The sequence below is a fragment of the Perca flavescens genome, chromosome 2 (assembly GCF_004354835.1).
Source record: "Perca flavescens isolate YP-PL-M2 chromosome 2, PFLA_1.0, whole genome shotgun sequence".
In the NCBI taxonomy this organism is placed as follows: domain Eukaryota; kingdom Metazoa; phylum Chordata; class Actinopteri; order Perciformes; family Percidae; genus Perca; species Perca flavescens.
Window position 1 is genome coordinate 780,404 of NC_041332.1, and position 14,121 is coordinate 794,524.

Genomic DNA, 14,121 nt, shown 5'->3' on the forward strand with positions numbered 1-14,121 from the left:
CTTTCTTAGGATCATTGAGACCCCACGAGGTGAGATCTTGCATGGAGCCCCAGTCCGAGGGAGATTGACAGTCATGTTTAGCTTCTTCCATTTTCTAATGATTGCTCCAACAGTGGACCTTTTTTCACCAAGCTGCTTGGCAATTTCCCGTAGCCCTTTCCAGCCTTGTGGAGGTGTACAATTTTGTCTCTAGTGTCTTTGGACAGCTCTTTGGTCTTGGCCATGTTAGTAGTTGGATTCTTACTGATTGTATGGGGTGGACAGGTGTCTTTATGCAGCTAACGACCTCAAACAGGTGCATCTAATTTAGGATAATAAATGGAGTGGAGGTGGACATTTTAAAGGCAGACTAACAGGTCTTTGAGGGTCAGAATTCTAGCTGATAGACAGGTGTTCAAATACTTATTTGCAGCTGTATCATACAAATAAATAGTTAAAAAATCATATATTGTGATTTCTGGATTTTTTTTTTAGATTATGTCTCTCACAGCGGACATGCACCTACGATGACAATTTCAGACCCCTCCATGATTTCCAAGTGGAAGAACTTGCAAAATAGCAGGGTGTTCAAATACTTATTTTCCTCACTGTAAGTGTAACTTATACTTGTCTGTCTATCTGTCTGTCTCTCTCTCTGCCTGTCTGCCTGTCTGTCTGTCTGCCTGTCTCTTTGTCTGTCTGCCTGTCTCTCTGTCTGTCTGTCTGTCTGTTCATCAGGATGTCTTTCCAGGAGTTCCTGCGTCAGTTTTCCCGTCTGGAGATCTGTAATCTAACCCCCGATGCTCTCAGTAAGGACTCGCTCAGTTTCTGGACCACCACCATGTTCGAGGGCAGCTGGAGGAGGGGCAGCACGGCCGGGGGCTGCAGGAACCACGCCAGTGAGGACCTTCACAACCACTTTATACAGATTAGATCATATATATATATATATATATATATATATATATATATATATATATATATATATATATATATATAATTTCCTACATGTCCCATGATGCTCTGTGTGATTCCTACATGTCCCATGATGCTCTGTGTATTTCCTACATGTCCCATGATGCTCTGTGTGATTCCTACATGTCCCATGATGCTCTTTGTCCCTGCAGACACCTTCTGGATCAACCCCCAGTATAAGATCTCTCTGCTGGAGGAGGACGATGACCCCGAGGACGACGAGGCGGCCTGCAGCTTCCTGGTGGCGCTGATGCAGAAGGACCGCCGACGTTTCCGCCGCGGCGGCCAGGACACGCACACCATCGGCTTCGCCGTCTACCAGGTCACCATGGTTACAGCTTTCATCAGCTGTTTTTTTTTGATATGGTAACGTGTTTAATTTGTGACTTTTCTTTTTTTGTGTTTTTTCTCCATCACAGATTCCTGAGGAGGTGAGTCTGTCCCTCTTTACTGTTGCTAGGTAACATTCACCTTTAATGTGACCTGTAGTCAGGTGACCTGGCCCTCTTTACTGTTGCTAGATAACATTCACCTTTAATGTCACCTGTAGTCAGGTGACCTGGCCCTCTTTACTGTTGCTAGGTAACATTCACCTTTAATGTGACCTGTAGTCAGGTGACCTGGCGTCCGTCTTTACTGTTGCTAGGTAACATTCACCTTTAATGTCACCTGTAGTCAGGTGACCTGGCTTCCGTCTTTAGTGTTGCTAGGTAACATTCACCTTTAATGTGACCTGTAGTCAGTCCTCCAAAATGGTCACTAAAGTTCTGCTGATAATTTAACTAATTGGCGCATGTCCAACAATGACCCCTCTATAATGAAGATGAGGCCTCACGGATAATGCTTCCCAGATGTTTCCTGTGTTCATTTGGATCATCATTATGCCGAACCTACAAGTCATATAGATAATTCAGACAGAGCGTAAGTACAAGCCATATAGAATGGTCATTTACAGAAATGTTGATTAATGTGCATTGTCCTAATCAAATAAACTTACAACAACAGATACAACAGATACAACAACTTCACTTTTCCATAACCACATATTTGCCATATTATCTGATTATATACATAAAGCCTGTAAGATAACTTCTTCCCAGTTAGCAGGATCATGGAGTAGATCCTGCAGAGCATCATTTAGCCTCTCTCTCCAGTCTGTCCTTCTTTACTACTTCTTTAGAATACCTACAGTATCTTGCTAATCTGTTGATTGTGTACTTGTACTAGGGCTGCACCATGTGAGGATACTATACGACAACTATAACGTGTTGAGTACCACGATAACGATGTTGGACGAAGATGTTGGACATCTGATTTTGGCAGAAACTGTCTGGCTGTGTTTGGTTGATATTGATATAAACCCAACAATACATAACAGGATATGTTGTTTAGCCCTAACTTCTACTATGATTTATTTAGGTTAGTAGGGTTTCATGTTGAAATGTTAACTTTATTTATCTGTTTACCCGTCTGCTTGTCTGTCTCTCTGCCTGTCTGCCTGTCTGTCTGTCTGCCTGTCTGTCTGTCAGCTCCGTGGCTGTCCCAGCGTCCACATGAAGAAGGACTTCTTCCTGCGTAATGCGTCGTGTGCTCGCTCTGAGACCTTCATCAACCTGAGGGAGGTGAGCGCCAGGCTCCGCCTTCCTCCGGGAGATTACCTCATCGTCCCGTCAACCTTCGATCCCGCCAAGGAGGCCGACTTCGTCCTGAGAGTGTTCACCGAGAAACAGGCGGACACACAGTGAGTCTGTCTGTCTGTCTGTCTGTCTGTCTGCCTGTCTGTCTGTCTGTCTGTCTGTTTTCCTCTCTCTGTCTGTCTCTCTCTCTCTGCCTGTTTGTCTGCCTCTCTGTCTCTCTGCCTGTTTGTCTCTCTCTGCTTGTCTGCCTCTCTGCCTATCTGTCTGCCTGTCTGATGACATGTCTATCTGCCTGTCTGTCTCTCTGCCTACCTTCCTCTCTGTCTGTTTTCCTCTCTCTCTCTCTGTCTCTCTCTCTGTCTCTCTGCCTGTTTGTTTGTCTCTCTGCTTGTCTGTTTGTCTGCCTCTCTGCCTCTCTGTCTCTCTGCCTGTTTGTCTGTCTCTCTGCTTGTCTGTTTGTCTGCCTCTCTGTCTCTCTGCCTGTTTGTCTGTCTCTCTGCCTGTTTGTCTGCCTCTCTGTCTCTCTGCCTGTTTGTCTCTCTCTGCTTGTCTGCCTCTCTGCCTATCTATCTGCCTGTCTGTCTCTCTGCCTACCTTCCTCTCTGTCTGTTTTCCTCTCTCTCTCTCTCGGTCTCTCTCTCTGTCTCTCTGCCTGTTTGTCTGTCTCTCTGCTTGTCTGTTTGTCTGCCTCTCTGCCTCTCTGTCTCTCTGTCTCTCTGCCTGTTTGTCTGTCTCTCTGCCTGTTTGTCTGTCTCTCTGCTTGTCTGTCTCTCTGCCTGTTTGTCTGTCTCTCTGCCTGTCTGTCTCTCTGCCTGTCTGTCTGATGACATGTCTATCTCTGCAGTGAGATGGACAATGACGTGGAGGCTAACTTTGAAGAAGAGGTAAAACTAAACTTAACATTTACATAAACACAGTATATTATTATTATTATTATTATTATTATTATTATTATTATTATTATCTCATTTAACAATCAATGTCAACATGTTGAATATATCTGAATAAACATCTGTTTATGTTTTATAATAAATGAATGATGTGTCTGGTGACCTTTTGATAATGTGTCTGGTGACCTTTGATAATGTGATAGGTGACCTTTGATAATGTGAATGGTGACCTTTGATAATGTGATAGGTGACCTTTGATAATGTGAATGGTCCATCCATCCATCTTCGTCCGCTTATCCGGTGTCGGGTCGCGGGGGGAGCAGCTCCAGCAGGGGACCCCAAACTTCCCTTTCCCGAGCAACATTAACCAGCTCCGACTGGGGGATCCCGAGTTCCCCAGGCCAGGTTGGAGATATAATCCCTCCACCTAGTCCTGGGTCTTCCCCGAGGCCTCCTCCCAGCTGGACCTCCCTCCACCTAGTCCTGGGTCTTCCCCGAGGCCTCCTCCCAGCTGGACCTCCCTCCACCTAGTCCTGGGTCTTCCCCGAGGCCTCCTCCGAGCTGGACCTCCCTCCACCTAGTCCTGGGTCTTCCCCGAGGCCTCCTCCCAGCTGGACCTCCCTCCACCTAGTCCTGGGTCTTCCCCGAGGCCTCCTCCCAGCTGGACGTGCCTGGAACACCTCCCTAGGGAGGCGCCCAGGGGGCATCCTTACCAGATGCCCGAACCACCTCAACTGGCTCCTTTCGACGCAGCGGAGCAGCGGCTCTACTCCGAGCCCTCACGGATGACTGAGCTTCTCACCCTATCTCTAAGGGAGACGCCAGCCACCCTCCTGAGGAAATCCATTTCGCCGCTTGCACCCTGGATCTCGTTCTTTTCGGTCATGACCCAGCCTTCATGACCATAGGTGAGGGTAGGAACGAAAACTGACCGGTAGATCGAGAGCTTTGCCTTCTGGCTCAGCTCTCTTTTCGTCACAACGGTGCGATAGATTGAATGTAATACCGCACCCGCTGCGCCGATTCTCCGACCAATCTCCCGCTCCGTTGTCCCCTCACTCGCGAACAAAACCCCAAGGTACTTGAACTCCTTCACTTGGGGTAAGGACTCATTCCCTACCTGGAGAAGGCATTCCATCGGTTTCCTGCTGAGAACCATGGCCTCAGATTTAGAGGTGCTGATCCTCATCCCAACCGCTTCACACTCGGTTGCGAACCGATCCAGTGAGTGCTGAAGGTCGCAGGCCGATGATGCCATCAGGACCACATCATCTGCAAAGAGCAGCGATGAGATCCCCAGCCCACCAAACTGCAACCCCTCCCCACCCCGACTACACCTCGATATCCTGTCCATAAATACTACAAACGGGATTGGTGACAAAGCGCAGCCCTGGCGGAGGCCAACCCTCACCTGAAACGAGTCCGACTTACTACCGAGAACCCGGACACAGCTCTCGCTTTGGTCGTACAGAGATTGGATGGCCCTGAGAAGAGACCCCCTCACCCCATACTCCCGCAGCACCTCCCACAGTATCTCCCGGGGGACCCGGTCATACGCCTTCTCCAAATCCACAAAACACATGTAGACCGGTTGGGCATACTCCCAGGCTCCCTCCAGGATCCTTGCGAGAGTGAAGAGCTGGTCCGTTGTTCCACGACCAGGACGGAATCCGCATTGTTCCTCCTCAACCCGAGGTTCGACTATTGGCCGAACCCTCCTTTCCAGCACCTTGGAGTAGACTTTACCAGGGAGGCTGAGAAGTGTGATACCCCTGTAATTGGCACACACCCTCTGGTCCCCCTTTTTTGATAATGTGTCTGGTGACCTTTGATAATGTGAATGGTGACCTTTGATAATGTGTCTGGTGACCTTTGATAATGTGACTGGTGACCTTTGATAATGTGAATGGTGACCTTTGGTAATGTGAATGGTGACCTTTGAAAATGTGACTGGTGACCTTTGATAATGTGTCTGGTGACCTTTGATAATGTGTCTGGTGACCTTTGATAATGTGTCTGGTGACCTTTGATAATGTGGCTGGTGACCTTTGATAATGTGTCTGGTGACCTTTGATAATGTGGCTGGTGACATTTGACCCTCAGGAGGAAATCTCTGACAGCGACATCGATGATTCCTTCAGATCCATGTTTGCTCAGCTGTCTGGAGATGTGAGTCACAATATACACAATATATACTCTAATATACACAATATATACTCTAATATATACAATATATACTGTAATATATACAATATATACTGTAATATATACAATACACACTCTAATACATACAATACATACTCTAATATATCATATATATACTGTAATATACACAATACATACTGTAACATACAATACATACTAATATATCATATATACTGTAATATACACAATACATACTGTAATATACACAATACATACTAATATATACAATACATACTCTAACATATACAATACATACTCTAATATATCATATACATACTCTAATATATCATATAAATACTCTCATATATCATATATAATATATATACTGTAATAGATACAGAGAGAAACTTGCCTTTTAGCTGCTGTGATATCCTCACGTCTGCAGGATATGGAGATCTCAGTGCGGGAGCTGCGGACCATCCTAAACCGAGTCGTGTCCAAACGTAAGTTCTGACTCCCACCAGACTCCATGTAAATAATCAGGACTTTTAGCGTGTATAGAGCCAGCATATTTCCACCAGACTCCATGTAAATAATCGTGACTTTTAGCGTGTATAGAGCCAGCATATTTCCACCAGACTCCATGTAAATAATCAGGAGTTTTAGCGTGTATAGAGCCAGCATATTTCCACCAGACTCCATGTAAATAATCAGGACTTTTAGGGTGTATAGAGCCAGCATATCTCCACATGTAAATGGGTGAATTAAGGGTTTATTTCAACCAAACCAGAGTGGTGATTGTTGGAACAGTGGAAAGATGAACCAAGACGGCTTTTGATAGTTTTATTTAGTTTGTGTGTTTTACGATGATAAAAGTCCTGATTATTTACATGGAGTCTGGTTGGTTTGGTGTTGGTGATTTCGGGGCTGTTTGATGTTAAACTAAAAGGATCTTACTCTTTAACTAAAAGGTCTATCTCTGTAGGGATCCATCCCATAATGTTGTCAGACACACAGAATAATAATCTGAGTCTGTCAGCAGCAACAAGCGAACTTTTAGTGGACTCTAACTGCTGCTGAACATTAGTCTTGTAGGGTTACATTACAGCTTGGTTCTGGTTTAATACTGGACCAGTTTAACAGATTGTTGTTCTCATCAGACACTCAGACACAAACATGGAGACATAGATGCCATAGTTCCCCTGTAAATTTGTGTGAATATGAAGAGAATCTGAACGCTGTGTAACTTCTTCTTCTGTGGTGTTTTCCAGACCGAGACCTGCAGACGGATGGTTTCAGTATGGAGTCCTGCAGAGGCATGGTCGGACTCATGGATGTATCCTCAATCCGAAAAACATCTGTTACATCCATTCCTAAACAGGGATACAAAAGCTTAAGAAGGTTGCGTCAAATAAAATCTTAAAAAGCCAAATTTGTTTAGCAAAAAACACATTTTACAAACTAAACATGTCGATCACATGTAGTGAGGTGTGAAGAGCCGGGGTCAACTTTTCTCCGTCTCTGTCCTTTTATTTTCTCAGTCATAGATGGGATTTAAAACGTCAAACAAAACATACTTACGTAAGGTAGAAGTACAGATTTTAAAAAGTAAAAGTACTTTAAAAACTACTCAATTACAACAGGGGTGAATGTAATTGTTACTTTCCATCTCTGGTGTGGACTGTAGTTCTGTTTTTTTTGGTTTGTCCTCGGGTCAGCGGTTTAACCCACGTCAGGAGCCCCTTTCTCCGAAAAAAGGCGACATAAAGCAACAAAAAGACGACAAAGAAAGGTGACAAAAAATTGCCAAAAATTGCCAAAAAGGCGACCCGTAACCCACGGAATAACAAACATGAAAAACAGGGTAAACATTTACATCTAAAGATGTTAAGAGTCCGGATCTTATTTGTCATTTTCAAATTTTGAAGATACTGTATAAGTAAATGTGATTTTTGAAGATATAAGTGAATGTGGTTGGTTGTTGATGATATAAGTGAATGTGATTGGTTGTTACCTTGACTCTGGCTCAGAAAGACGGCAGCGCTCGGCTTGGTCTGCTGGAGTTTCAGATTCTCTGGAACAAGATCCTGAAGTGGCTGGTGAGTCCAGAGACACACGCTCACTATACTGTAGTAGAAGAAGAGACACGCTCACTATACTGTAGTGGCTGGTGGGTCCAGAGAGACACGCTCACTATACTGTAGTAGAAGAAGAGACACGCTCACTATACTGTAGTGGCTGGTGGGTCCAGAGAGACACGCTCACTATACTGTAGTGGCTGGTGGGTCCAGAGAGACAAGCTCACTATACTGTAGTGGCTGGTGGGTCCAGAGAGACACAATCACTATACTGTAGTGGCTGGTGGGTCCAGAGAGACAAGCTCACTATACTGTAGTGGCTGGTGGGTCTAGAGAGACACGCTTGCTATACTGTAGTGGCTGGTGGGTCCAGAGAGACACAATCACTATACTGTAGTGGCTGGTGGGTCCAGAGAGACAAGCTCACTATACTGTAGTGGCTGGTGGGTCTAGAGAGACACGCTTGCTATACTGTAGTGGCTGGTGGGTCCAGAGAGACACAATCACTATACTGTAGTGGCTGGTGGGTCTAGAGAGACACGCTTGCTATACTGTAGTGGCTGGTGGGTCCAGAGAGACAAGCTCACTATACTGTAGTGGCTGGTGGGTCCAGAGAGACACGCTTGCTATACTGTAGTGGCTGGTGGGTCCAGAGAGACACGCTTGCTATACTGTAGTGGCTGGTGGGTCCAGAGAGACACAATCACTATACTGTAGTGGCTGGTGAGTCCAGAGAGACACAATCACTATACTGTAGTGGCTGGTGGGTCCAGAGAGACACAATCACTATACTGTAGTGGCTGGTGGGTCCAGAGAGACACGCTTGCTATACTGTAGTGGCTGGTGGGTCCAGAGAGACACAATCACTATACTGTAGTGGCTGGTGGGTCCAGAGAGACACAATCACTATACTGTAGTGGCTGGTGGGTCCAGAGAGACACAATCACTATACTGTAGTGGCTTGTGGGTCCAGAGAGACACAATCACTATACTGTAGTGGCTGGTGGGTCCAGAGAGACACAATCACTATACTGTAGTGGCTGGTGGGTCCAGAGAGACACAATCACTATACTGTACGTCCTGCTGCGTTCTGCCGCGTCCACTGCGTCACCCATGCTCTGCTGTGCCACGTTACATCCTGTAACGCCCTGCTGTGCCCGGCTATGGCATGAACAACTACGACTACCATTGTAGTCACTGTTCCATTATCTTTATTGTGACTATTACGCCACTGTTCATCATAACCCCAACCGCACCGTCAGACACCGCCTACCAAGAGTCTGGGTCTGCCGAGGTTTCTTCCTAAAAGGGAGTTTCTCCTCGCCACTGTTGCAATAGCCACTGCTAATGTTTGCTATTAAGGGAATTATTGGAATTGTTTGGGCTTTATAAATTATAGAGTGTGGTCTAGACCTACTTTATCTGTAAAGTGTCTCAAGATAACCCTTGTTATGATTTGATACTATAAATAAAATTGAATTGAATTGTAGTGGCTGGCGAGTCTAGAGACACACTCGCTATACTGAAGGTAGAAGTAGAAGTATTCCTTCTGCTGTTTAGTGATGAAATAAACTTCGGAGTAAGTGGCAAAAACTTTGGCTTTGGGAAACACTGATCCATGTTTTTTACTATTTTCTGACATTTTAGAGACCAAACAATTAATCCATCCATCCAGAAGATAATCCACTGTCATAATAGTCTGTGGTTGCAACATTAATGTGTGTTTTAGTATTTAAAGTCAGAAACGCTGTGATTTGTGCAGGGCATCTTCCGAGAGTTTGATCTGGATAAATCTGGATGTATGAGTTCCTACGAGATGCGTCTGGCGCTGGAGAACGGCGGTGAGTCCTGCTGCTGTTCATTAATGATTAGTCATCAGATTTATTGATGTACCATTCATTTATCATTATGTCTGTGTGTGTGTGTCTCTGTGTGTGTGTGTGTGTGTGTGTGTGTGTGTGTGTGTGTGTGTGTGTGTGTGTGTGTGTGTGTGTGTGTGTGTGTTTGTGTGTGTGTGTGTGTGTGTGTGTGTGTGTGTGTGTGTGTGTGTGTGTTTGTGTGTGTGTGTGTCTGCAGGGTTCAGACTGAACAACAAGCTGTATCAGACTCTGGTTGCTCGCTACGCCGACAACGACATCATCGACTTCGACAACTTCACCTGCTGCCTCGTCAAACTGGAGGCCATGTTCAGTATGTTCACGCTGCGTTCAGGGTCCCGTGTTCAGTAGGTTCAAGCTGCGTTCAGGGCCCCGTCTTCAGTAGGTCCACGCTGCATAAAAGAGACTTCAGATACAGTATTAGGGGACCACTAAGGTCTATATAAAAGAGACTTCAGATACAGTATTAGGAGACCACTAAGGTCTATATAAAAGAGACTTCAGATACAGTATTAGGGACCACTAAGGTCTATATAAAAGAGACTTCAGATAAAGTATTAGGGGACCACTAAGGTCTATATAAAAGAGACTTCAGATACAGTATTAGGGGACCACTAAGGTCTATATAAAAGAGACTTCATATACAGTATTAGGGGACCACTAAGGTCTATATAAAAGAGACTTCAGATACAGTATTAGGGGACCACTAAGGTCTATATAAAAGAGACTTCAGATACAGTATTAGAGGACCACTAAGGTCTATATAAAAGAGACTTCAGATACAGTATTAGGGGACCACTAAGGTCTATATAAAAGAGACTTCAGATACAGTATTAACCACTAAGGTCTATATAAAAGAGACTTCAGATACAGTATTAGGGGACCACTAAGGTCTATATAAAAGAGACTCCAGATACAGTATTAGGGGACCACTAAGGTCTATATAAAAGAGACTTCAGATACAGTATTAGGGGACCACTAAGGTCTATATAAAAGCATCCAAAGAGCACCATGTCATGGGACCTTTAAATAAACACAAAGTGACCACAAAAACATCTAAAATGGCTACAAATATATGCAAAACAATCCAATCAGAGAGACACAATACATCAAACAAAAGACCCAAAGTGAACATCAACATAAACATAGCGACTCCAATGTCTCATGTCTTCTTCTTCTTCTGTGGTGTTTTTAATCACAGAGGCGTTCCAGGAGCTGGACAGAGACGGGACAGGAATTGTCGAGCTAAACATCGTCGAGGTAACAAACATCCCATATACACGTTTATATTTTAATCATCCAGCCAATCACACAATAGCATCACTGGCTCAGTAATGTTTACACTACAGAGGAAACAGGAAGGCAGGTTTTTCAAAGTAAAAGACTGTTCTCTCTCCTCAGTGGCTCTACGTGACCATGTGTGGCTGAAGAAGATCCAGAGGCTCCAGACAAAGCAAGTGCCTCCAACAGGAAGAGAACTACAGAACACAGGAAGAGGACTACAGAATACAGGAAGAAAACTACACAACACAGGAAGAGAACTACAGAACAAACTGTTTCTGCATCCTCATATTCTTATTAATATTCTTATAACTTGGTACCTCTTAACTATTATTAACCATAACTCTCCCATAATAACAATAATACAGACACAGTACTATACATCTACTAAAGTACTATAGATTGACTTAAGTACTATAGATTGACTTAAGTACTACATAACTCCAGTACAACAATATTTTAGCTATCAGGCACTGTGGCCTCAGGATTCTTTCAGCGCTTGTTTCTACTCTTGTTTTGGTGTTTTCTTAGCCTAGAAATCTAGACCACCCTAGCAAATTTATATTTTGGCGGGGGGAGGGGGGAGTCTAGCAACTCTCCGTTGGCTTGCGAGCTGGAAAAACCAAACTCTAGCTGGGCCAATCACATTGTGTATAGAGCTGGTGGGCGGGGCTTGTGGCTGCTGCTGCTGCTGGTGAACAGAGGTCTTCTGGAAGACTTGGAGTTCAGCTTTTCTTTGAGAAAAGAACAAAGAACGGCACTGAAGTCATTCTAAAAAAAGGAAGATGTGTTGGGAGTGTAAAGTTTAATCTACCAGCTAGCGTTGCTCTGATTGGTTGGAGCGCTATCCTATTACGAGCAGAGGGAATTTGAAAGACAACAGTTTATCCCGCCCCTCGGATTGAGCCCTGCCAACGGGGAGTTCCCAGACCCAACATCTGGATGTGGGTCAGACCCAGAACCAACATCTGGATGTCGGTCTGGCTGATCAGGATATCGTTTTCTTCTCTTGTTTGGGCTCTTATTTCGGCTTCTTCTTGCTGCCACATTTTTCAGCTGAAATCCAAAGCAGCAACAACAACAGCAAAATAACAGCTGATGAGTCGCTCAGTTCTGATTGGCTACCGGGTAACGTGACAGATAGATGGACAGTCTCATCGCCGTCGGATACCTTCATCAGCTTCTTGTTGCTGTTGTACTGAACTTATCCTGCTGATTCCTTTCTTCCATCCTTCTTTCCTTCCCTACATCCTTCTTTCCTTTCTTCCATCCTTCTTTCCTTTCTTCCATCCTTCTTTCCTTCCCTACATACTTCCTTCCTTTCTTTCATCTTTCTTTCCTTCCCTATTACTTCCTTCCTTTCCTTCATCCTTCTTTCCTTCCCTACGTATTTCCTTCCTTTCATCCTTCTTTCCTTCCCTTCTCTTTTCTTGCTGACTGCCTTCGGCCTGCTGCAGCCCTAAACATCATGACCTCTGTATTTATTTATGTATTTATGTATTGATTAGAAGTAACTAACAATGTTTCCTCTGATTAAAGAACAGATCAGCTGACTTTGGGTCTCATCTCTGTTTTATGCTGCAGTATGTTATTAGTTCTAGTGTTTAGGTTCATCTAAACCTGAAGTACCTGAACCATACTGCAGTATGTTATTTGTTCTAATGTTTAGGTTCAGCATCTAACCCTGAGAATGAAAAATGGAACTGAAAGACTTTCCTCACATCTAATGATCGGAGTCTGACTTCTTTAGCTTTAAGGTTTAACTTTTTAGAGTGTTATGTGCTCGAGATTTACAGACACTGGCACACACGCACACACAGACACAAACTTTATTTGTGTGCTAAATTTCTGATATGGAAACTTTTTGAAAACTGGTCCCGAGGACAACAGGAGGGTAAATAAAAAAACGTAACATGTTATTGAGGAAGGGCTAACCCCCCCCCCAATACACACAAACACAAGTCTTCCACAAACGGAAAACATAGTTTTATTTAATTTGTCTCATTGACTCTTTGATTTCATACTTTTCACAAAGTGAATCCCTAAAAAAACACCGGAACATTAATATTAAAGGAGGGTATTTAAAGGGCCAGAGTTTATACAAGAGGTTTCCACATTTAAACACAAAATAGTACTTTATGAGTATTTTTATTTTTATCAACTAATATCTGATCCTTAAAGCGTTTATATAAATACTAATATTTATATAAACGCTCTAAGGATCAGATATTAGAGTTGATATATAAAATCATGTGCAGTATCAAACAAAACAAAGAGACTAATGTGTTAATATAAAGAATATTTATTATAATCAGTTCACGGAAACTTCTTCTGAACTAAAAAAAAAAAAAACAGACTGAATGTCCAGGTTCATTCCTCCACTATTCATTCATTCATTCATTGATTTCCTCGTCCACTGTCCGAGTCCCGCCAGATTCCCTTTAGGAAACATGTGATTAAAGCTTGAGCAGGCTGTGACAGTCCGCCCCGCTCAGTCCTGGTTCTGGTTCTCCCGGGCATCCCTTCCCTCCAGCGGGCCCAGCAGTACGGCCTGAGCCTCCAGCAGCGTGGTGTCGGTGTTGGCCCCCAGGAAGCGGGCAGTGAGCTCCAGATCCTGCAGCCGCAGCCGGACCCTGCTGCCCCGCTGCAGCTTCTCTCCGTCCGCCGGCCGCCGGCAAACGCAGTGGAATTTCCCGCCGAAATCCACGTACAGGTCGTCCTGGACTACGTGGAAGATCCTCCCGATCACCACTCGGTCTTTGGCCGGTCCCATCTGGATCAGCGGGGACCGGCGCAGCAGCGAGGCGAAGCTGTGGTCCTGCCCGGGGGAAGAGACGCTGCCACCGGCCACGGAGCTCTCCGACTCCCGCCGACGCCGGAGCTCCGACTGCTGGTCGAAGGCGGCAGCGAAGCCGCCGGTTCTGGGTCTCTGGTCGCTGCCGGAGTCCGAGCTGAAGGAGGAGGAGATTCTGGAGAACCGGTCGGCGGGGAGACGGACTCCACACGTCCTAACGCTGGAAACAACCTTCCACAGGGCCGCCATGTTGTCACAACACCGAGGAGAGCAGCACGTCCGGTAGAGAAGACCGGAGCCTCTGGATAAGACTACGCTCACAGCGCCACCCCGCGGCTTCAGGCCGCTGCGGGTACCGCAGCTGGGTAGCAGGGTCCAGATAGACTGTAAATATTAATATTATTGAATTGAATTGAATTGAAAAAACTTTATTAATCCCGATAGGGAAACTGGTTTGCCACCAAC

The 14,121-nt window shown here is 44.9% G+C and overlaps 2 protein-coding genes across 3 annotated transcripts in view; one reads left to right on the top strand and one right to left on the bottom strand.

Annotated features, from left to right (window-relative positions):
* The window catches only part of LOC114563646 (calpain-1 catalytic subunit), a 35,847-nt gene extending 24,371 nt beyond the window's left edge, over window positions 1-11,476 (top strand). For both annotated transcript variants that reach the window (XM_028590447.1, XM_028590454.1), the window contains 13 exons: window positions 718-878; window positions 1,107-1,276; window positions 1,374-1,385; window positions 2,484-2,695; window positions 3,436-3,475; window positions 5,585-5,650; window positions 6,072-6,129; window positions 6,898-6,962; window positions 7,657-7,725; window positions 9,467-9,545; window positions 9,781-9,894; window positions 10,783-10,841; window positions 10,983-11,476. In XM_028590447.1, the coding sequence (XP_028446248.1) occupies window positions 718-878; window positions 1,107-1,276; window positions 1,374-1,385; window positions 2,484-2,695; window positions 3,436-3,475; window positions 5,585-5,650; window positions 6,072-6,129; window positions 6,898-6,962; window positions 7,657-7,725; window positions 9,467-9,545; window positions 9,781-9,894; window positions 10,783-10,841; window positions 10,983-11,009 (1,132 nt within the window). In that variant the 3' untranslated portion in view covers window positions 11,010-11,476. The remainder of the gene's footprint in view (window positions 1-717; window positions 879-1,106; window positions 1,277-1,373; window positions 1,386-2,483; window positions 2,696-3,435; window positions 3,476-5,584; window positions 5,651-6,071; window positions 6,130-6,897; window positions 6,963-7,656; window positions 7,726-9,466; window positions 9,546-9,780; window positions 9,895-10,782; window positions 10,842-10,982) is intronic.
* Window positions 11,477-13,088: 1,612 nt separating this feature from the next.
* On the bottom strand, window positions 13,089-13,959 carry LOC114563737 (28S ribosomal protein S28, mitochondrial). Its single transcript, XM_075447441.1, has one exon. It carries the CDS (start codon window positions 13,903-13,905, stop codon window positions 13,354-13,356), a length of 552 nt encoding a protein of 183 aa, XP_075303556.1. The 5' UTR covers window positions 13,906-13,959; the 3' UTR covers window positions 13,089-13,353.
* Window positions 13,960-14,121: the final 162 nt, after the last annotated feature.